The 22,292-nt window shown below is 48.1% G+C and overlaps 1 protein-coding gene across 1 annotated transcript in view; it reads left to right on the top strand.

The window, feature by feature from the left end:
• Positions 1-76: 76 nt before the first annotated feature.
• The window catches only part of LOC127920922 (ryanodine receptor 2-like), a 26,566-nt gene continuing 4,350 nt past the window's right edge, over positions 77-22,292 (top strand). Inside the window, exons 1-13 of the mRNA XM_052504936.1 lie at positions 77-136; positions 2,411-2,546; positions 2,732-2,918; positions 3,895-4,009; positions 6,254-6,374; positions 9,776-9,791; positions 10,771-10,924; positions 13,357-13,577; positions 15,802-15,892; positions 16,653-16,793; positions 19,324-19,487; positions 19,611-19,689; positions 20,236-20,325. Coding sequence (XP_052360896.1) covers positions 77-136; positions 2,411-2,546; positions 2,732-2,918; positions 3,895-4,009; positions 6,254-6,374; positions 9,776-9,791; positions 10,771-10,924; positions 13,357-13,577; positions 15,802-15,892; positions 16,653-16,793; positions 19,324-19,487; positions 19,611-19,689; positions 20,236-20,325 — 1,575 coding nt within the window. The remainder of the gene's footprint in view (positions 137-2,410; positions 2,547-2,731; positions 2,919-3,894; positions 4,010-6,253; positions 6,375-9,775; positions 9,792-10,770; positions 10,925-13,356; positions 13,578-15,801; positions 15,893-16,652; positions 16,794-19,323; positions 19,488-19,610; positions 19,690-20,235; positions 20,326-22,292) is intronic.

The following is a 22,292-nucleotide window of genomic DNA, read 5'->3' as shown; positions in this document are numbered from 1 at the left end:
GTACTGTATGGTGCAGTAGCAAGCTAATGGTCATGTTTGGTTGATTAAATGATGATAATCATCCCATTGAAGCAATATGCAGATAACAACACTGCAGAGGAACTCTCTGATGACCTCCACCGTGGGGCTCTTCCAGGTTCAATAGGAATCCTAGTTTATTCCTCTCTGATGTCCTCCACCGTGGGGCTCATCCTGGTTCAATAGGAATCCTAGTTTATTCCTCTCTGATGACCTCCACCGTGGGGCTCATCCTGGTTCAATAGGAATCCTAGTTTATTCCTCTCTGATGACCTCCACCGTGGGGCTCATCCTGGTTCAATAGGAATCCTAGTTTATTCCTCTCTGATGACCTCCACCGTGGGGCTCATCCTGGTTCAATAGGAATCCTAGTTTATTCCTCTCTGATGTCCTCCACCGTGGGGCTCATCCTGGTTCAATAGGAATCCTAGTTTATTCCTCTCTGATGTCCTCCACCGTGGGGCTCCTCCTGGTTCAATAGGAATCCTAGTTTATTCCTCTCTGATGTCCTCCACCGTGGGGCTCATCCTGGTTCAATAGGAATCCTAGTTTATTCCTCTCTGATGTCCTCCACCGTGGGGCTCCTCCTGGTTCAATAGGAATCCTAGTTTATTCCTCTCTGATGTCCTCCACCGTGGGGCTCCTCCTGGTTCAATAGGAATCCTAGTTTATTCCTCTCTGATGTCCTCCACCCCTCCTGGTTCAAGAGGAAGTCCTGAGCCTCCAGACTCTTTCCTAGTTTATTCCTGATGTCCTCCACCCTCTCCATCCTGGTTCAATAGGAATCCTAGTTTATTCCTCTCTGATGTCCTCCACCGTGGGGCTCCTCCTGGTTCAAGAGGAATCCTAGTTTATTCCTCTCTGATGTCCTCCACCGTGGGGCTCCTCCTGGTTCAATAGGAATCCTAGTTTATTCCTCTCTGATGTCCTCCACCGTGGGGCTCTTCCTGGTTCAATATGAACAGATACAGCTAAGTGATGTCCTGAGCCAGACCTTTCCCTGCTAACCCTCTCCCTCTGACAGCATGAAGTCCTGAGCCAGACCTTTCTAACCCTCTCCCTCTGACAGCATGAAGTCCTGAGCCAGACCTTTCTAACCCTCTCCATCTGCCTCCTCTTCCCTCTGACAGCATGAAGTCCTGAGCCAGACCTTTCTAACCCTCTCCATCTGCCTCCTCTTCCCTCTGACAGCATGAAGTCCTGAGCCAGACCTTTCTAACCCTCTCCCTCTGACAGCATGAAGTCCTGAGCCAGACCTTTCTAACCCTCTCCCTCTGACAGCATGAAGTCCTGAGCCAGACCTTTCTAACCCTCTCCCTCTGACAGCATGAAGTCCTGAGCCAGACCTTTCTAACCCTCTCCCTCTGACAGCATGAAGTCCTGAGCCAGACCTTTCTAACCCTCTCCCTCTGACAGCATGAAGTCCTGAGCCAGACCTTTCTAACCCTCTCCCTCTGACAGCATGAAGTCCTGAGCCAGACCTTTCTAACCCTCTCCATCTGACAGCATGAAGTCCTGAGCCAGACCTTTCTAACCCTCTCCCTCTGACAGCATGAAGTCCTGAGCCAGACCTTTCTAACCCTCTCCCTCTGACAGCATGAAGTCCTGAGCCAGACCTTCCCCTCTCCCTCTGACAGCATGAAGTCCTGAGCCAGACCTTTCTAACCCTCTCCCTCTGACAGCATGAAGTCCTGAGCCAGACCTTTCTAACCCTCCATCCCTCTGACAGCATGAAGTCCTGAGCCAGACCTTTCCCCTCTAACCCTCTCCCTCTGACAGCATGAAGTCCTGAGCCAGACCTTTCTTCTTCCCTCTGACAGCATGAAGTCCTGAGCCAGACCTTTCTAACCCTCTCCCTCTGACAGCATGAAGTCCTGAGCCAGACCTTTCCCTCTCCTCTTCCCTCTGACAGCATGAAGTCCTGAGCCAGACCTTTCTAACCCTCTCCCTCTGCCTCCTCTTCCCTCTGACAGCATGAAGTCCTGAGCCAGACCTTTCTAACCCTCTCCCTCTGACAGCATGAAGTCCTGAGCCAGACCTTTCTAACCCTCTCCCTCTGCCTCCTCTTCCCTCTGACAGCATGAAGTCCTGAGCCAGACCTTTCTAACCCTCTCCCTCTGACAGCATGAAGTCCTGAGCCAGACCTTTCTAACCCTCTCCCTCTGACAGCATGAGGTCCTGAGCCAGACCTTTCTAACCCTCTCCCTCTGACAGCGTGAAGTCCTGAGCCAGACCTTTCTAACCCTCTCCCTCTGCCTCCTCTTCCCTCTGACAGCGTGAAGTCCTGAGCCAGACCTTTCTAACCCTCTCCATCTGCCTCCTCTTCCCTCTGACAGCATGAAGTCCTGAGCCAGACCTTTCTAACCCTCTCCCTCTGCCTCCTCTTCCCTAGGTGGTGCAGTACTTGGCTGGCTGTGGTCTCCAGAGCTGCTCCATGCTCGTGTCTAAAGGATACCCTGACATCGGCTGGAACCCCGTGGAAGGAGAGAGATACCTCGACTTCCTCCGCTTCGCAGTGTTCTGCAACGGTACATGTGCATTTATTACCTATGGCCGATAAACCTTCATTTCATTATAACATTTGACTCTGGTTGGTAGATGGTCTTGGTTATTTTCATACCATCCTTCATTTCATTATAACATTTGACTCTGGTTGGTAGATGGTCTTGGTTATTTTCATATCATCCTGATATGAACTCTGTCGTCCTATCAGGTGAGAGTGTGGAGGAGAACGCTAACGTGGTGGTGAGGCTGCTGATTCGTCGTCCCGAGTGCTTTGGCCCCGCCCTGCGCGGAGAGGGGGGGAATGGTCTCCTGGCAGCCATGATGGAAGCCATCAAGATATCAGAGGACCCCTGTAGAGACGGGCCCTCCCCTACCTCAGAGGCCAGCAGGACACTGTAGGTACCCCTGTAGAGACGGGCCCTCCCCTACCTCAGAGGCCATCAGGACACTGTAGGTACCCCTGTCATAGCAGGACACTGTAGGTACCCCTGTCATAGCAGGACACTGTAGGTACGTACCCCTGTCATAGCAGGACACTGTAGGTTCCATTGAACTGGGCTCTAACCGTAACACTGTAGGGATGGGTTCTTCTCCTACCTCTATAGTACCTCTCTCTGTCCCGTTCTCTCTCACCTTCTGTCTCTCTCTCGCTCTCTCCCTTTCTCCGCCCCCTCCAACTCCAAATCCACCCCCCGTTCTCTGCCGTCCACTCTCCCTCCCTCTGGACTCTCTCCTGCCTCCCCCCGTGCCAGAGTATGTCCTCATTACTCCTCAGTGTTCCTGTTCTGTCTGGCCATGCTACCAGGTGTTCTATAGAAGTCCCTTAGGTAGTCTGCCCTACTCTTATCAGGCATCAGACTCAGAAACAATGACCCAACACACCTCCAGGCTGTGTAAGGGCTATTTGACCAAGAAGGAGAGTGATGGACTGCTGCATCAGATGACCTGGCCTCCACAATCACCCGACTTCAACCCAATTGAGATGGTTTGGGATGAGTTGGGCCGCAGAGGGAAGGAAAGTCAGCCAACAAGTGCTCAGCATATGTGGGAACTCCTTCAAGACTGTTGGAAAAGCATTCCTCATGAAGCTGGTTGAGAGAACGCCAAGAGTGTGCAAAGCTGTCATTAAGACAAAATAAAATATATTTTGATTAGTTTAACACTTTTATGGTTACTACATGATTCCATATGTGTTGTTTCATAGTTTTGATGTCTTCACTATTATTCTACAATGTAGAAAACAGTACAAATAAGGAAATACCCTTGAATGAGTAGGTGTGTCCAAACTGTTGACTTGTACTGTGTGTGTGTGTGTGTGTGTGTGTGTGTGTGTGTGTGTGTGTGTGTGTGTGTGTGTGTGTGTGTCCTCAGCAGTGAGGTGTTATTGGAGGATGAGGAAGACGACACTATTCACATGGGAAACGCTATAATGACCTTCTACGCAGCCCTCATAGACCTGCTGGGGCGCTGTGCCCCTGAGATGCACGTGAGTCACACGCACGCACGCACGCACACACACACACACACACACACACACACACACACACACACACACACTGGTCAACAGTAGTGTTCGAAATATGGGATTATGGGTTTCGGTCAACAGTAGTGTTCTATATAGGGAATAGGGCTCTGGTCAACAGTAGTGTTCTATATAGGGAATAGGGCTCTGGTCAACAGTAGTGTTCTATATAGGGAATAGGGCTCTGGTCAACAGTAGTGTTCTATATAGGGAATAGGGCTCTGGTCTAAAGTAGTGTTCTATATAGGGAATAGGGCTCTGGTCAACAGTAGTGTTCTATATAGGGAATAGGGCTCTGGTCAACAGTAGTGTTCTATATAGGGAATAGGGCTCTGGTCAACAGTAGTGTTCTATATAGGGAATAGGGCTCTGGTCAACAGTAGTGTTCTATATAGGGAATAGGGCTCTGGTCAACAGTAGTGTTCTATATAGGGAATAGGGCTCTGGTCAACAGTAGTGTTCTATATAGGGAATAGGGCTCTGGTCAACAGTAGTGTTCTATATAGGGAATAGGGCTCTGGTCAACAGTAGTGTTCTATATAGGGAATAGGGCTCTGGTCAACAGTAGTGTTCTATATAGGGAATAGGGCTCTGGTCAACAGTAGTGTTCTATATAGGGAATAGGGCTCTGGTCAACAGTAGTGTTCTATATAGGGAATAGGGCTCTGGTCAACAGTAGTGTTCTATATAGGGAATAGGGCTCTGGTCAACAGTAGTGTTCTATATAGGGAATAGGGCTCTGGTCAACAGTAGTGTTCTATATAGGGAATAGGGCTCTGGTCAACAGTAGTGTTCTATATAGGGAATAGGGCTCTGGTCAACAGTAGTGTTCTATATAGGGAATAGGGCTCTGGTTAACAGTAGTGTTCTATATAGGGAATAGGGCTCTGGTCAACAGTAGTGTTCTATATAGGGAATAGGGCTCTGGTCAACAGTAGTGTTCTATATAGGGAATAGGGCTCTGGTCAACAGTAGTGTTCTATATAGGGAATAGGGCTCTGGTCAACAGTAGTGTTCTATATAGGGAATAGGGCTCTGGTCAACAGTAGTGTTCTATATAGGGAATAGGGCTCTGGTCAACAGTAGTGTTCTATATAGGGAATAGGGCTCTGGTCAACAGTAGTGTTCTATATAGGGAATAGGGCTCTGGTCAACAGTAGTGTTCTATATAGGGAATAGGGCTCTGGTCAACAGTAGTGTTCTATATAGGGAATAGGGCTCTGGTCAACAGTAGTGTTCTATATAGGGAATAGGGCTCTGGTCAACAGTAGTGTTCTATATAGGGAATAGGGCTCTGGTCAACAGTAGTGTTCTATATAGGGAATAGGGCTCTGGTCAAAGTAGTGTTCTATATAGGGAATAGGGCTCTGGTCAACAGTAGTGTTCTATATAGGGAATAGGGCTCTGGTCTTCCTAGTGTTCTAGACAGGGAATAGGGCTCATCACATTTGTGTTCTATACAGGGAATAGGGCTGTGGTCAACAGTAGTGTTCTATATAGGGAATAGGGCTCTGGTCAACAGTATTGTTCTGAATAGGGCTCTGGTTAACAGTAGTGTTCTATATAGGGAATAGGGCTCTGGTCAACAGTAGTGTTCACTCTCCCCATAGGGCTCTGGTCAGGGGTGTAGTGTTCTATATAGGGAATAGGGCTCTGGTCAACAGTAGTGTTCTATAAAGGGAATAGGGCTCTGGTCAACAGTAGTGTTCTATATAGGGAATAGGGCTCTGGTCAAAACAGTAGTGTTCTGAAATAGGGCTCTGGTCAACAGTAGTGTTCTATATAGGGAATAGGGCTCTGGTCAACAGTAGTGTTCTATAGGGAATAGGGCTCTGGTCAACAGTAGTGTTGTTAAACTGACCAGAACCATCCACTATATAGGAATAGGGCTCTGGTCAACAGTAGTGTTCTATATGGGAATAGGGCTCTGGTCAACAGTAGTGTTAAATATAGGGAATAGGGCTCTGGTCAACAGTAGTGTTCTATATAGGGAATAGGGATCTGGAACAACAGTAGTGTGTTATAAGGGAATAGGGCCATCAACAGTAGTGTTCTATATAGGGAATAGGGGGGCAGTTGTATTTTGTCATTATTACGGACCCCCGTTAGCTGCTGCCTCGATCTTCCTGGGGGTCCAGACACATTAAGGCTCATCACATTTGGGATACAGACATTCCCTGAGGGGGGGGGGTGTTGTGTGTTTTCCAGCTGATTCATGCTGGGAAGGGTGAGGCCATCAGAATACGAGCCATCCTACGTTCCCTGATCCCCATAGAGGACCTGGAAGGAGTGATCAGCATCCCGTTCCCCATGCCAACTCTGGCCAAAGGTGGGTGGACACTCTCCCCACGAAACCTCTCAGGCGTTGCAGGGGTGTAGATATTACCCAAGGTTCACCCGAACTGACCTAGAACCATCCACTACTCTGTTAAACTGACCTAGAACCATCCACTACTCTGTTAAACTGACCTAGAACCATCCACTACTCTGTTAAACTGACCTAAAACCATCCACTACTCTGTTAAACTGACCTAGAACCATCCACTACTCTGTTAAACTGACCTAGAACCATCCACTACTCTGTTAAACTGACCTAGAACCATCCACTACTCTGTTAAACTGACCTAGAACCATCCACTACTCTGTTAAACTGACCTAAAACCATCCACTACTCTGTTAAACTGACCTAGAACCATCCACTACTCTGTTAAACTGACCTAGAACCATCCACTACTCTGTTAAACTGACCTAGAACCATCCACTACTCTGTTAAACTGACCTAGAACCATCCACTACTCTGTTAAACTGACCTAGAACCATCCACTACTCTGTTAAACTGACCTAGAACCATCCACTACTCTGTTAAACTGACCTAGAACCATCCACTACTCTGTTAAACTGACCTAGAACCATCCACTACTCTGTTAAACTGACCTAGAACCATCCACTACTCTGTTAAACTGACCTAGAACCATCCACTACTCTGTTAAACTGACCTAGAACCATCCACTACTCTGTTAAACTGACCTAGAACCATCCACTACTCTGTTAAACTGACCTAGAACCATCCACTACTCTGTTAAACTGACCTAGAACCATCCACTACTCTGTTAAACTGACCTAGAACCATCCACTACTCTGTTAAACTGACCTAGAACCATCCACTACTCTGTTAAACTGACCTAGAACCATCCACTACTCTGTTAAACTGACCTAGAACCATCCACTACTCTGTTAAACTGACCTAGAACCATCCACTACTCTGTTAAACTGACCTAGAACCATCCACTACTCTGTTAAACTGACCTAGAACCATCCACTACTCTGTTAAACTGACCTAGAACCATCCACTACTCTGTTAAACTGACCTAGAACCATCCACTACTCTGTTAAACTGACCTAGAACCATCCACTACTCTGTTAAACTGACCTAGAACCATCCACTACTCTGTTAAACTGACCTAGAACCATCCACTACTCTGTTAAACTGACCTAGAACCATCCACTACTCTGTTAAACTGACCTAGAACCATCCACTACTCTGTTAAACTGACCTAGAACCATCCACTACTCTGTTAAACTGACCTAGAACCATCCACTACTCTGTTAAACTGACCTAGAACCATCCACTACTCTGTTAAACTGACCTAGAACCATCCACTACTCTGTTAAACTGACCTAGAACCATCCACTACTCTGTTAAACTGACCTAGAACCATCCACTACTCTGTTAAACTGACCTAGAACCATCCACTACTCTGTTAAACTGACCTAGAACCATCCACTACTCTGTTAAACTGACCTAGAACCATCCACTACTCTGTTAAACTGACCTAGAACCATCCACTACTCTGTTAAACTGACCTAGAACCATCCACTACTCTGTTAAACTGACCTAGAACCATCCACTACTCTGTTAAACTGACCTAGAACCATCCACTACTCTGTTAAACTGACCTAGAACCATCCACTACTCTGTTAAACTGACCTAGAACCATCCACTACTCTGTTAAACTGACCTAGAACCATCCACTACTCTGTTAAACTGACCTAGAACCATCCACTACTCTGTTAAACTGACCTAGAACCATCCACTACTCTGTTAAACTGACCTAGAACCATCCACTACTCTGTTAAACTGACCTAGAACCATCCACTACTCTGTTAAACTGACCTAGAACCATCCACTACTCTGTTAAACTGACCTAGAACCATCCACTACTCTGTTAAACTGACCTAGAACCATCCACTACTCTGTTAAACTGACCTAGAACCATCCACTACTCTGTTAAACTGACCTAAAACCATCCACTACTCTGTTAAACTGACCTAGAACCATCCACTACTCTGTTAAACTGACCTAGAACCATCCACTACTCTGTTAAACTGACCTAGAACCATCCACTACTCTGTTAAACTGACCTAGAACCATCCACTACTCTGTTAAACTGACCTAGAACCATCCACTACTCTGTTAAACTGACCTAGAACCATCCACTACTCTGTTAAACTGACCTAGAACCATCCACTACTCTGTTAAACTGACCTAGAACCATCCACTACTCTGTTAAACTGACCTAGAACCATCCACTACTCTGTTAAACTGACCTAGAACCATCCACTACTCTGTTAAACTAAAACCATCCACTACTCTGTTAAACTGACCTAGAACCATCCACTACTCTGTTAAACTGACCTAGAACCATCCACTACTCTGTTAAACTGACCTAGAACCATCCACTACTCTGTTAAACTGACCTAGAACCATCCACTACTCTGTTAAACTGACCTAGAACCATCCACTACTCTGTTAAACTGACCTAGAACCATCCACTACTCTGTTAAACTGACCTAGAACCATCCACTACTCTGTTAAACTGACCTAGAACCATCCACTACTCTGTTAAACTGACCTAGAACCATCCACTACTCTGTTAAACTGACCTAGAACCATCCACTACTCTGTTAAACTGACCTAGAACCATCCACTACTCTGTTAAACTGACCTAGAACCATCCACTACTCTGTTAAACTGACCTAGAACCATCCACTACTCTGTTAAACTGACCTAGAACCATCCACTACTCTGTTAAACTGACCTAGAACCATCCACTACTCTGTTAAACTGACCTAGAACCATCCACTACTCTGTTAAACTGACCTAGAACCATCCACTACTCTGTTAAACTGACCTAGAACCATCCACTACTCTGTTAAACTGACCTAGAACCATCCACTACTCTGTTAAACTGACTAGAACCATTAGAAACTGTCTAGAACCATGGGTACGGTGTTAGACTGACCTGAACCATGGTCTGTCTGTTAAACTGTCTAGATGGGTACTCTGTTAGAGTCTGACTATGGTCTGTCTGTTGTGTGTCTAGATGGGTCGGTCTTAAACTGACCTAGAGTCTGACTATGGTCTGTCTGTTGTGTGTCTAGATGGGTCGGTGGTAGAGTCTGACTATGGTCTGTCTGTTGTGTGTCTAGATGGGTCGGTGGTAGAGTCTGACTATGGTCTGTCTGTTGTGTGTCTAGATGGGTCGGTGGTAGAGTCTGACTATGGTCTGTCTGTTGTGTGTCTAGATGGGTCGGTGGTAGAGTCTGACTATGGTCTGTCTGTTGTGTGTCTAGATGGGTCGGTGGTAGAGTCTGACTATGGTCTGTCTGTTGTGTGTCTAGATGGGTCGGTGGTAGAGTCTGACTATGGTCTGTCTGTTGTGTGTCTAGATGGGTCGGTGGTAGATCTGTCTGTTGTGTGTCTAGATGGGTCTGGTACCAGTCTGGTCTGTCTGTTGTGTGTCTAGATGGGTACGGTGGTAGAGTCTGAACTATGGCTGTCTGTTGTGTGTCTAGATGGGTCGGTGGTAGAGTCTGGTCTGTCTGTTGTGTGTCTAGATGGGTCGGTGGTAGAGTCTGTCTAAACTGTCTGTAGACACCATGTCTAGATGGGTCTGTGGTAGAGTCTGACCCAGAACCTTATCCACTGAGTCTGTTGTGTGACTAGATGAGTCTCTGGTAGACCTCTGACCATGGTCTGTCTGTTGTGTGTCTAGATGGGACTGGTAGAGTCTGTCTATGGTCTGTCTGTTGTGTGTCTAATGGGTCGGTGGTAACCCTGACTATGGTCTGTCTGTTAGACACAGTGTCTAGATGGGTCCACTACTGGTAACCCCTGACTAGACCTGTCTGTTGTGTCTCTAGATGGGACACAGTGAGTCTCTAGAGTGGGTCTGTCTGTTAGACACAGTGTCTAGATGGGACACAGTGGTAGAGTCTGACTATGGTCTGTCTGTTGTGTGTCTAGATGGGTCACAGGTAGAGTCTGACTATGGTCTGTCTGTTGTGTGTCTAGATGGGTCGGTGGTAGAGTCTGACTATGGTCTGTCTGTTGTGTGTCTAGATGGGTCGGTGGTAGAGTCTGACTATGGTCTGTCTGTTGTGTGTCTAGATGGGTCACAGTGGTAGAGTCTGACTATGGTCTGTCTGTTGTGTGTCTAGACCCTGGGACACAGTGGTAGAGTCTGACTATGTCTGTCTGTTGTGTGTCTAACCCTGATGGACACAGTGGTAGAGTCTGACTATGGTCTGTCTGTTGTGTGTCTAGATGGGACACAGTGGTCTCTAGAGTCTGACTACAGTCTGTCTGTTGTGTGTCTAGTGAGTCGGTGGTGAGTCTGAACCTGTCTGTTGTGTGAGTCTCTATGGGACACAGTGAGTCTCTAGCCTGATATGTCAGCGGGGTTCTGTCCGGACCACAAGGCAGCCATGGTGCTGTTCCTGGACCGGGTCTACGGTATAGAGGACCAGAACTTCCTGCTTCATCTGCTGGAGGTGGGCTTCCTGCCTGACCTCAGGGCTGCTGCCTCGCTCGACACAGTGAGTCTCTAACCCTGTAGACACAGTGGTCTCTAACCCAAACCCTGTAGACACAGTGAGTCTCTAACCCAAACCTTATAGACACAGTGAGTCTCTAACCCAACCCCTGTAGACACAGTGAGTCTCTAACCCTGTAGACACAGTGAGTCTCTAACCCTGTAGACACAGTGAGTCTCTAACCCTGTAGACACAGTGAGTCTCTAACCCTGTAGACACAGTGAGTCTCTAACCCTGTAGACACAGTGAGTCTCTAACCCTGTAGACACAGTGAGTCTCTAACCCTGTAGACACAGTGAGTCTCTAACCCAAACCTTATAGACACAGTGAGTCTCTAACCCTGTAGACACAGTGAGTCTCTAACCCTGTAGACACAGTGAGTCTCTAACCCTGTAGACACAGTGAGTCTCTAACCCTGTAGACACAGTGAGTCTCTAACCCTGTAGACACAGTGAGTCTCTAACCCTGTAGACACAGTGAGTCTCTAACCCTCTAAACCCTGTAGACACAGTGAGTCTCTAACCCTGTAGACACAGTGAGTCTCTAACCCTGTAAACCTCTGTAGACACAGTGAGTCTCTAACCCCCTGTAGACACAGTGAGTCTCTAACCCAAACCTGAGTATAGACACAGTGAGTCACAGTGAGTCTCCAACCCCTGTAGACACAGTGAGTCTCTAACCCTGTAGACACAGTGAGTCTCTAACCCTGTAGACACAGTGAGTCTCTAACCAGTGAGTCTCTAACCCTAGACACAGTGAGTCTCTAACCCAACACCCCCCTGTAGACACAGTGAGTCTCTAACCCTGTAGACACAGTGAGTCTCTAACCCTGTAGACACAGTGAGTCTCTAACCCTGTAGACACAGTGAGTCTCTAACCCTGTAGACACAGTGAGTCTCTAACCCTGTAGACACAGTGAGTCTCTAACCCTGTAGACACAGTGAGTCTCTAACCCTGTAGACACAGTGAGTCTCTAACCCTGTAGACACAGTGAGTCTCTAACCCTGTAGACACAGTGAGTCTCTAACCCTGTAGACACAGTGAGTCTCTAACCCTGTAGACACAGTGAGTCTCTAACCCTGTAGACACAGTGAGTCTCTAACCCTGTAGACACAGTGAGTCTCTAACCCTGTAGACACAGTGAGTCTCTAACCCAGACACAGTGAGTCTCTATAGACACAGTGAGTCTCTAACCCTGTAGACACAGTGAGTCTCTAACCCTGTAGACACAGTGAGTCTCTAACCCTGTAGACACAGTGAGTCTCTAACCCTGTAGACACAGTGAGTCTCTAACCCTGTAGACACAGTGAGTCTCTAACCCTGTAGACACAGTGAGTCTCTAACCCTGTAGACACAGTGAGTCTCTAACCCTGTAGACACAGTGAGTCTCTAACCCTGTAGACACAGTGGGTCTCTAACCCTGTAGACACAATGAGTCTCTAACCCTGTAGACACAGTGCGTCTCTAACCCTGTAGACACAGTGAGTCTCTAACCCTGTAGACACAGTGGGTCTCTAACCCTGTAGACACAGTGAGTCTCTAACCCTGTAGACACAGTGAGTCTCTAACCCTGTAGACACAGTGAGTCTCTAACCCTGTAGACACAGTGCGTCTGTAACCCTGTAGACACAGTGAGTCTGTAACCATGTAGTCACAGTGGGCCTCTAACCCTGTAGACACAGTGGGTCTCTAACCCTGTAGACACAGTGAGTCTCTAACCCTGTAGATGCAGTAAGTCTCTAACCCCTGACCCTAACCTCGTCCCTGTGTTGTCTCTATGTTTCTCCCCCAGGCTGCTTTGACCTCTCCAGACATGGCCCTGACCCTAACCTCTGAGCTCTACAGACATGGCCCTGACCCTAACCTCTGACCTCTACAGACATGGCCCTGACCCTAACCTCGTCCCTGTGTTGTCTCTATGTTTCTCCCCCAGGCTGCTCTGAGCTCTACAGACATGGCCCTGACCCTAACCTCTGAGCTCTACAGACATGGCCCTGACCCTAACCTCGTCCCTGTGTTGTCTCTATGTGTCTCCCCAGGCTGCTCTGACCTCTACAGACATGGCCCTGACCCTAACCTCTGAGCTCTACAGACATGGCCCTGACCCTAACCTCGTCCCTGTGTTGTCTCTATGTTTCTCCCCCAGGCTGCTCTGAGCTCTACAGACATGGCCCTGACCCTAACCTCTGACCTCTACAGACATGGCCCTGACCCTAACCTCTGACCTCTACAGACATGGCCCTGACCCTAACCTCGTCCCTGTGTTGTCTCTATGTTTCTCCCCCAGGCTGCTCTGACCTCTACAGACATGGCCCTGACCCTAACCTCGTCCCTGTGTTGTCTCTATGTTTCTCCCCCCAGGCTGCTCTGAGCTCTACAGACATGGCCCTGACCCTAACCTCGTCCCTGTGTTGTCTCTATGTGTCTCCCCCCAGGCTGCTCTGAGCTCTACAGACATGGCCCTGGCCCTCAACAGGTACCTGTGTACAGCTGTTCTTCCCCTGCTCACTAAGTGTGCCCCGCTGTTCGCTGGGACAGAGCCCTACGCCTCGCTCATAGACTCTCTACTTCACACCGTCTACCGGCTCTCTAAAGGATGCTGCCTCACCAAGGCTCAGAGAGACGCTATCGAGGAGTGTTTGCTGGCTACCTGTGGGTAAGGAAGGGCTTTTCGGGTTACTCTCTGCTAGTATATTTGACTGGCCACCTGTGGGTAAGGAAGGGCTTTTGGGTTACTCTCTGCTAGTATATTTGACTGGCCACCTGTGGGTAGGAAGGGCTGGGTTACTCTCTGCTAGTATATTTGACTGGCTCTACCTGTGGGTAAGGAATGGCTTTCGGGTTACTCTCTGCTAGTATATTTGACTGGCCACCTGTGGGTAAGGAAGGGCTTTGGGTTACTCTCTGCTAGTATATTTGACTGGCCACCTGTGGGTCTAGGAATGGCTTTCGGGTTACTCTCTGCTAGTATATTTGACTGGCTACCTGTGGGTCCCCCAATGGCTTTCGGGTTACTCTCTGCTAGTATATTTGACTGGCCACCTGTGGGTAAGGAATGGCTTGACCCTAACCTACTCTCTGCTAGTATATTTGACTGGCCACCTGTGGGTAAGGAAGGGCTTTGGGTTACTCTGCTAGTATATTTGACTGGCCACCTGTGGGTAAGGAAGGGCTTTCGGGTTACTCTCCTAGTATATTTGACTGGCCACCTGTGGGTAAGGAATGGCTTTCCCTGGTTGTCTCTATGTGTCTAGTATATTTGACTGGCTACAGACATGGGTAAGGAAGGGCTTTGGATGAAAATTACCTCTCCCTGTAGTATATTTGACTGGCCACCTGTGGGTAAGGAAGGGCTTTCGACCTTACTGGCTAGTATATTTGACTGGCCACCTGTGGGTAAGGAATGTGTTTCTCTATGTTACTCCCCCAGGCTGCTCTGCTCTATATTTGCCCTGACCCTACCTGTCCCTGTAAGGTCTCTAGGGCTTCTCCCCCAGGCTGCTCTCTGCTACAGTATGGCCCTGACTGGCCACCTGTGGGTAAGTCTGGCTTTCTCCCCAGGTTACTCTCTGCTAGTATATTTGACTGGCCACCTGTGGGTAAGGAATGGCTTTCAGCTGTTACTCTCTGCTCAGTATATTTGACTGGCCACCTGTGGGTAAGGAATGGCTTTCGGGTTACTCTCTGCTCAGGCGCTGTGTGTGTGTGTGTGTGTCTAGTATATTTGACTGGCCACCTGTGGGTGCTGCCTCAAGGGCTTTCAGGTTACTCTGCTAGTATATTTGACTGGCCACCTGTGGGTAAGGAAGGGCTTTTCGGGTTACTCTCCTAGTATATTTGACTGGCCACCTGTGGGTAAGGAAGGGCTTTCGGGTTACTCTCTGCTAGTATATTTGACTGGCCACCTGTGGGTCAGGAAGGGCTTTCGGGTTACTCTCTGCTAGTATATTTGACTGGCTACCTGTGGGTCAGGAAGGGCTTTCGGGTTACTCTCTGCTAGTATATTTGACTGGCTACCTGTGGGTCAGGAAGGGCTTTCGGGTTACTCTCTGCTAGTATATTTGACTGGCCACCTGTGGGTCAGGAAGGGCTTTCGGGTTACTCTCTGCTAGTATATTTGACTGGCTACCTGTGGGTCAGGAAGGGCTTTCGGGTTACTCTCTGCTAGTATATTTGACTGGCTACCTGTGGGTAAGGAAGGGCTTTCGGGTTACTCTCTGCTAGTATATTTGACTGGCCACCTGTGGGTAAGGAAGGGCTTTCGGGTTACTCTCTGCTAGTATATTTGACTGGCCACCTGTGGGTAAGGAAGGGCTTTCGGGTTACTCTCTGCTAGTATATTTGACTGGCCACCTGTGGGTAAGGGATGGTTACAACTGTAGGGATGGAAACACTCTCTATGTGACTATCTGTCTTCTGGCTACAGATGTAGGATCTTAATTTGATCATCCTGTGGATGAAAATAAAAATGTGTAGTGTATTTGAGGTTTTATAAGGCTTCTGAAGTTTTGTAATTACGAATTAGAAATGTCAGACTAGATCATCAACCCTTACAGAAATGTCCATTCATTATAATCTACATAATAATTCACATTTCCTGTTACTTCAGGATTTTTTATCCTGCTGTAGCATACTGGCTCAAATTCTGATCCTACATCTGTAGGTGTGGCTAAGGAATGTTAGGGGAACACTTTCCTACTTCTACAGTAGTGGTTCTTTAATAAGTGTGTGTGTGTGTGTGTGTGTGTGTGTGTGTGTGTGTGTGTGTGTGTGTGTGTGTGTGTGTGTGTGTGTGTGTGTGTGTGTGTGTGTGTGTGTGTGTGTGTGTGTGTGTGTGTGTGTGTGTGTGTGTGTGTGTGTGTGTGTGTGTGTGTTCCCAGTCAACTGAGGCCGTCCATGATGCAACACCTGCTGAGGCGCTTGGTGTTCGATGTTCCTCTCCTCAACGAACACACCAAGATGCCTCTCAAGGTTTCATTAGGTCTTCTTCTCTGTAGCCCGCCGTGTGGCTAACCTCCTCCAACCTCATCCTCCAACCTCCTCCGCCAACCTCATCCAGCCTCCTCCTCCCTCCTTCCTTCCATCCCTCCTCCAACCTCCTCCTCCCTCCTTCTTTCCCTCCCTCCTCCAACCTCATCCTCCAACCTCATCCAACCTCCTCCTCCGTCGTCCTCCTCCTCATCCTCCTCCAACCTCCTCCTCCATCATCCTCCTCCTCATCCTCCTCCAACCTCCTCCTCCATCATCCTCCTCCTCCTCATCCTCCTTCAACCTCCTCATCCTCCTCCTCCAACCTCATCCTCCAACCTCATCCGCCAACCTCATCCAGCCTCCTCCTCCCTCCTTCCTTCCATCCCTCCCTCCTCCAACCTCCTCGTCCAATCTCCTCCTCCCTCCTTCTTTCCCTCCCTCCTCCAACCTCATCCTCCAACCTCCTCATCCAACCTCCTCCTCCGTCGTCCTCCTCCAACCTCCTCCTCCATCATCCTCCTCCTCATCCTCCTCCAACCTCCTCCTCCATCATCCTCCTCCTCCTCATCCTCCTTCAACCTCCTCCTCCTCCTCCTCCAACCTCATCCTCCTCCTCCTTCATCCTCCTCCTCCAACCTCCTCCTCCAACCACATCCTCCAACCTCATCCAACCTCATTATAGTATTGTGTGTGTTTCTGAGGTGTTCAGTAATCATGCATCTTTGAGCACGATTGTAGACTGCGTATCTTGATGTTTCAGCTGTTGACCAATCACTACGAGCGTTGTTGGAAGTACTACTGTCTGACGGGCGGCTGGGGGAGCTTTGGGGCGTCGTCGGACGAAGAGCTGCATCTCTCCAGGAAGCTGTTCTGGGGCATCTTCGATGCTCTGTCTCGCAAGGTACAGACTACATCCAGTGGAGGCTGGTGAGGGGAGGAGGACGGGCTCATAATAATGTCTGCAACGGAGTAAAGGGGAATGGCATCGGAAACACCTGGAAACCGTGGAAACCACGCGTCGGATGTGTCTGATACCGTTGATACCATTACAACGAGCCCCGTCCTCCCAAAATGAAGGTGTCACCAACCTCCTGTGGACTACCTGTACTGTGGTATTCAGTCCCATCTACTGTGGTATTCAGTCCATCTACTGTGGTAATCAGTCCATCTACTGTGGTATTCAGTCCATCTACTGTGGTAATCAGTCCATCTACTGTGGTAATCAGTCCATCTACTGTGGTAATCAGTCCATCTACTGTGGTAATCAGTCCATCTACTGTGGTATTCAGTCCATCTACTGTGGTATTCAGTCCATCTACTGTGGTATTCAGTCCATCTACTGTGGTATTCAGTCCATCTACTGTGGTATTCAGTCCATCTACTGTGGTATTCAGTCCATCTACTGTGGTATTCAGTCCCATCTACTGTGGTATTCAGTCCATCTACTGTGGTATTCAGTCCATCTACTGTGGTATTCAGTCCATCTACTGTGGTATTCAGTCCATCTACTGTGGTATTCAGTCCATCTACTGTGGTAATCAGTCCATCTACTGTGGTATTCAGTCCATCTACTGTGGTATTCAGTCCATCTACTGGAGGTAATGGTCAGTCCATCTACTGTGGTATTCAGTCCATCTACTGTGGTATTCAGTCCATCTACTGTGGTATTCAGTCCATCTACTTACCCTGGGAGGTATTCAGTCCATCTATCTTACCCTGGGAGTGGTATTCAGTCCATCTACTGTGGTATTCAGTCCATCTACTGTGGTATTCAGTCCATCTACTGTGGTATTCAGTCCATCTACTGTGGTATTCAGTCCATCTACTGTGGTATTCAGTCCATCTACTGTGGTTTTCAGTCCATCTACTGTGCTTATCACGGTGTTGTACCTGTTGAAGATGCTGAGATTGTGATGGTTCAGGGCCCTCTAGTGGTCAGGGGGAAACATCACCTACCATACTATCTTACCCTGGGAGTGGTCAGGGCCCTCTAGTGGTCAGGGGGAACATCACCTACCATACTATCTTACCCTGGGAGTGGTCAGGGCCCTCTAGTGGTCAGGGGGAAACATCACCTACCATACTATCTTACCCTGGGAGTGGTCAGGGCCCTCTAGTGGTCAGGGGGAAACCTACCATACTATCTTACCCTGGGAGTGGTCAGGGCCCTCTAGTGGTCAGGGGGAAACCTACCATTACTATCTTACCCTGGGAGTGGTCAGGGCCCTCTAGTGGTCAGGGGGGAAACATCACCTACCATACTATCTTACCCTGGGAGTGGTCAGGGCCCTCTAGTGGTCAGGGGGAAACATCACCTACCATACTATCTTACCCTGGGAGTGGTCAGGGCCCTCTAGTGGTCAGGGGGAAACCACCTACCATACTATCTTACCCTGGGAGTGGTCAGGGCCCTCTAGTGGTCAGGGGAAACCTACCATACTATCTTACCCTGGGAGTGGTCAGGGCCCTCTAGTGGTCAGGGGGAAACCTACCATACTATCTTACCCTGGGAGTGGTCAGGGCCCTCTAGTGGTCAGGGGGGAAACATCACCTACCATACTATCTTACCCTGGGAGTGGTCAGGGCCCTCTAGTGGTCAGGGGGAAACATCACCTACCATACTATCTTACCCTGGGAGTGGTCAGGGCCCTCTAGTGGTCAGGGGGAAACCTACCATACTATCTTACCCTGGGAGTGGTCAGGGCCCTCTAGTGGTCAGGGGAAACATCACCTACCATACTATCTTACCCTGGGAGTGGTCAGGGCCCTCTAGTGGTCAGGGGGAAACCTACCATACTATCTTACCCTGGGAGTGGTCAGGGCCCTCTAGTGGTCAGGGGGAAACATCACCTACCATACTATCTTACCCTGGGAGTGGTCAGGGCCCTCTAGTGGTCAGGGGGAAACCTACCATACTATCTTACCCTGGGAGTGGTCAGGGCCCTCTAGTGGTCAGGGGAAACATCACCTACCATACTATCTTACCCTGGGAGTGGTCAGGGCCACCTACCATACTAGTGGTCAGGGGTGGTCAAACCTACCATACTATCTTACCCTGGGAGTGGTCAGGGCCCTCTAGTGGTCAGGGGGAAACATCACCTACCATACTATCTTACCCTGGGAGTGGTCAGGGCCCTCTAGTGGTCAGGGGGAAACATCACCTACCATACTATCTTACCCTGGGAGTGGTCAGGGCCCTCTAGTGGTCAGGGGAAACCTACCATACTATCTTACCCTGGGAGTGGTCAGGGCCCTCTAGTGGTCAGGGGGGAAACCTACCATACTATCTTACCCTCTCAATCCATACAGTTGGATACACCTTGTAACTTCACTCACATCGTCTTGTTCACCATCACACTGGGTTATAAAGTGATTTGTGTTTTATGTCGAGACAGCTTCTTCATATGCAGCGGTCTCCTCTCCCTCTCCAGAGGTACGACCAGGAGCTGTTTAAACTGGCTCTCCCGTGTCTGAGTGCCGTGGCCGGGGCACTGCCACCTGACTACATGGAGAGTAACTATGTGGCCGTGATGGAGAAACAGTCCTCTATGGACCCCGAGGGAAACTTCAACCCACAGCCAGCAGACACCACCAAGTAAGACACAGTTGATTCAGTTGATTCAGTCAGTCTGAATACATCAAGGTATCCTCTTCTTTCTGACGGGGCGTGTGACAGTGACGGTCGTTGTACTTCTTTTGTGTCCCTGCTGTGGCCCAGTGTGAACGTCCCGGAGAAGCTGGATCACTTTGTCACTAAATACGCTGAGCATTCACATGACAAGTGGTCCATGGACAAGGTGAGGGGGTTGTCTCGAAGCGCTTGATTGAATGAGAGGAATTGATTAATTGATTCAGTCATTGATTCATTGATTCATTGATTCAGCCATTGATTAATTGATTCAGTCATTGATTCATTGATTCAGCCATTGATTCAATTGATTCAGTCATTGATTCATTGATTCAGCCATTGATTCAGTCATTGATCAATTGATTCATTGATTCAGTCATTGATTCAATTGATTCAGCCATTGATTCAGTCATCGATCAATTGATTCAGTCATTGATTCATTGATTCATTGATTCAGTCATTGATTCATTGATTCAGTCATTGATTCATTGATTCAGTCATTGATTCAGTCATCGATCAATCAGTCATTGATCATTGATTCAGTCATTGATTCATTGATTCAGTCATTGAGTCATTGATTCAGTCATTGATTCATTGATTCAGTCATTGATTCATTGATTCAGTCATTGATTCATATATTCAGTCATTGATGAATTCATTAATGAATGATTTTTAATTCGCTCTCTCTCCTATATCTCTCTCTCGTCTGTCTCAGTTTTCCAACGGCTGGGTTCACGGAGACAAGGTGTGTGAGGCCTCTAAAGTCCACCCTCTCCTCAAGCCCTATAAAGGGCTGTCAGAGAAGGTAAGATCGTACTGGAACACGAGGCTGTGGTCTATCATTTGTTAGTCAGCAACCAGGTCAGACTCAGTTTATCAACAACCAGGTCAGACTCAGTTTATCAACAACCAGGTCAGACTCAGTTTATCAACAACCAGGTCAGACTCAGTTTATCAACAACCAGGTCAGACTCAGTTCATCAACAACCAGGTCAGACTCAGTTCATCAACAACCAGGTCAGACTCAGTTTATCAACAACCAGGTCAGACTCAGTTTATCAAGAACCAGGTCAGACTCAGTTTATCAACAACCAGGTTCAGGTCAGACTCAGTTCATCAACAACCAGGTCAGACAGTTCATCAACAACCAGGTCAGACTCAGTTCATCAACAACCAGGTCAGACTCAGTTCATCAACAACCAGGTCAGACTCAGTTCATCAACAACCAGGTCAGACTCAGTTTATCAACAACCAGGTCAGACTTTATCAACAACCAGGTCAGACTCAGTTCATCAACAACCAGGTCAGACTCAGTTCATCAACAACCAGGTCAGACTCAGTTCATCAACAACCAGGTCAGACTCAGTTTATCAACAACCAGGTCAGACTCAGTTCATCAACAACCAGGTCAGACTCAGTTCATCAACAACCAGGTCAGACTCAGTTCATCAACAACCAGGTCAGACTCAGTTCATCAACAACCAGGTCAGACTCAGTTCATCAACAACCAGGTCAGACTCAGTTTATCAACAACCAGGTCAGACTCAGTTTATCAACAACCAGGTCAGACTCAGTTCATCAACAACCAGGTCAGACTCAGTTCATCAACAACCAGGTCAGACTCAGTTCATCAACAACCAGGTCAGACTCAGTTCATCAACAACCAGGTCAGACTCAGTTCATCAACAACCAGGTCAGACTCAGTTCATCAACAACCAGGTCAGACTCAGTTCATCAACAACCAGGTCAGACTCAGTTCATCAACAACCAGGTCAGACTCAGTTCATCAACAACCAGGTCAGACTCAGTTCATCAACAACCAGGTCAGACTCAGTTCATCAACAACCAGGTCAGACTCAGTTTATCAACAACCAGGTCAGACTCAGTTTATCAACAACCAGGTCAAACTCAGTTTATCAACAACCAGGTCAGACATCAACAACCAGGTCAGACTCAGTTCATCAACAACCAGGTCAGACTCAGTTTCTCAACAACCAGGTCAGACTCTTCTCAACAACCAGAGAGATATATCAACTACCTTCCAGGTCAGACTCAGTTCATCCCCAGTGATATAACTGTCAGGTCCAGTCTCTCTCTGAGTTCATCAACAACCAGGTCAGGTCAGATCAGTTCATCAACTACCATCCAGGTCAGACTCTGAGTCTCTTCCAACCAGTGAGATATTCATCAACAACCAGTCTCTCTGTGAGCCTTCTCAACAACCAGGTCTCTGTGTCCCTCAGGAACCAGAGTTATAACAACCAGGTCAGACTCAGTTTCTCTCAGTCAACCAGAGATATATCTGTCTACTACCTTCCAGTCAACACTCTGAGTTCATCTGAGTCTCTTCAACCCAGGTCAGACTAGTTCTGTCAACAACCAGGTCAGAGTCTCTTCCCTGTGAGATAGTTCATCAACAACCAGGTCAGGTCCAGTCTCAGTTCATCAACAGTCTCAGACTCTGTGTCCAACAACTAGGATAAAGAGGTTTATGTTTCTAACCACCAGTCTCTCTCTGAGTCTCTTCTCTGTGTCCCTCTAGGATAAAGAGGTTTATGTTTCTAACCACCAGTCTCTCTCTGATCCTCTTCTCTGTGTCCCTCTAGGATAAAGAGGTTTATGTTTCTAACCACCAGTCTCTCTCTGATCCTCTTCTCTGTGTCCCTCTAGGATAAAGAGGTTTATGTTTCTAACCACCAGTCTCTCCCTGAGTCTCTTCTCTGTGTCCCTCTAGGATAAAGAGTTGTACCGGCCAGTCTCTCTCTGATCCTC

Source organism: Oncorhynchus keta, unplaced genomic scaffold (assembly GCF_023373465.1).
Source record: "Oncorhynchus keta strain PuntledgeMale-10-30-2019 unplaced genomic scaffold, Oket_V2 Un_contig_2124_pilon_pilon, whole genome shotgun sequence".
NCBI lineage: Eukaryota > Metazoa > Chordata > Actinopteri > Salmoniformes > Salmonidae > Oncorhynchus > Oncorhynchus keta.
This window is presented reverse-complemented; position numbering and strand designations above follow the sequence as displayed.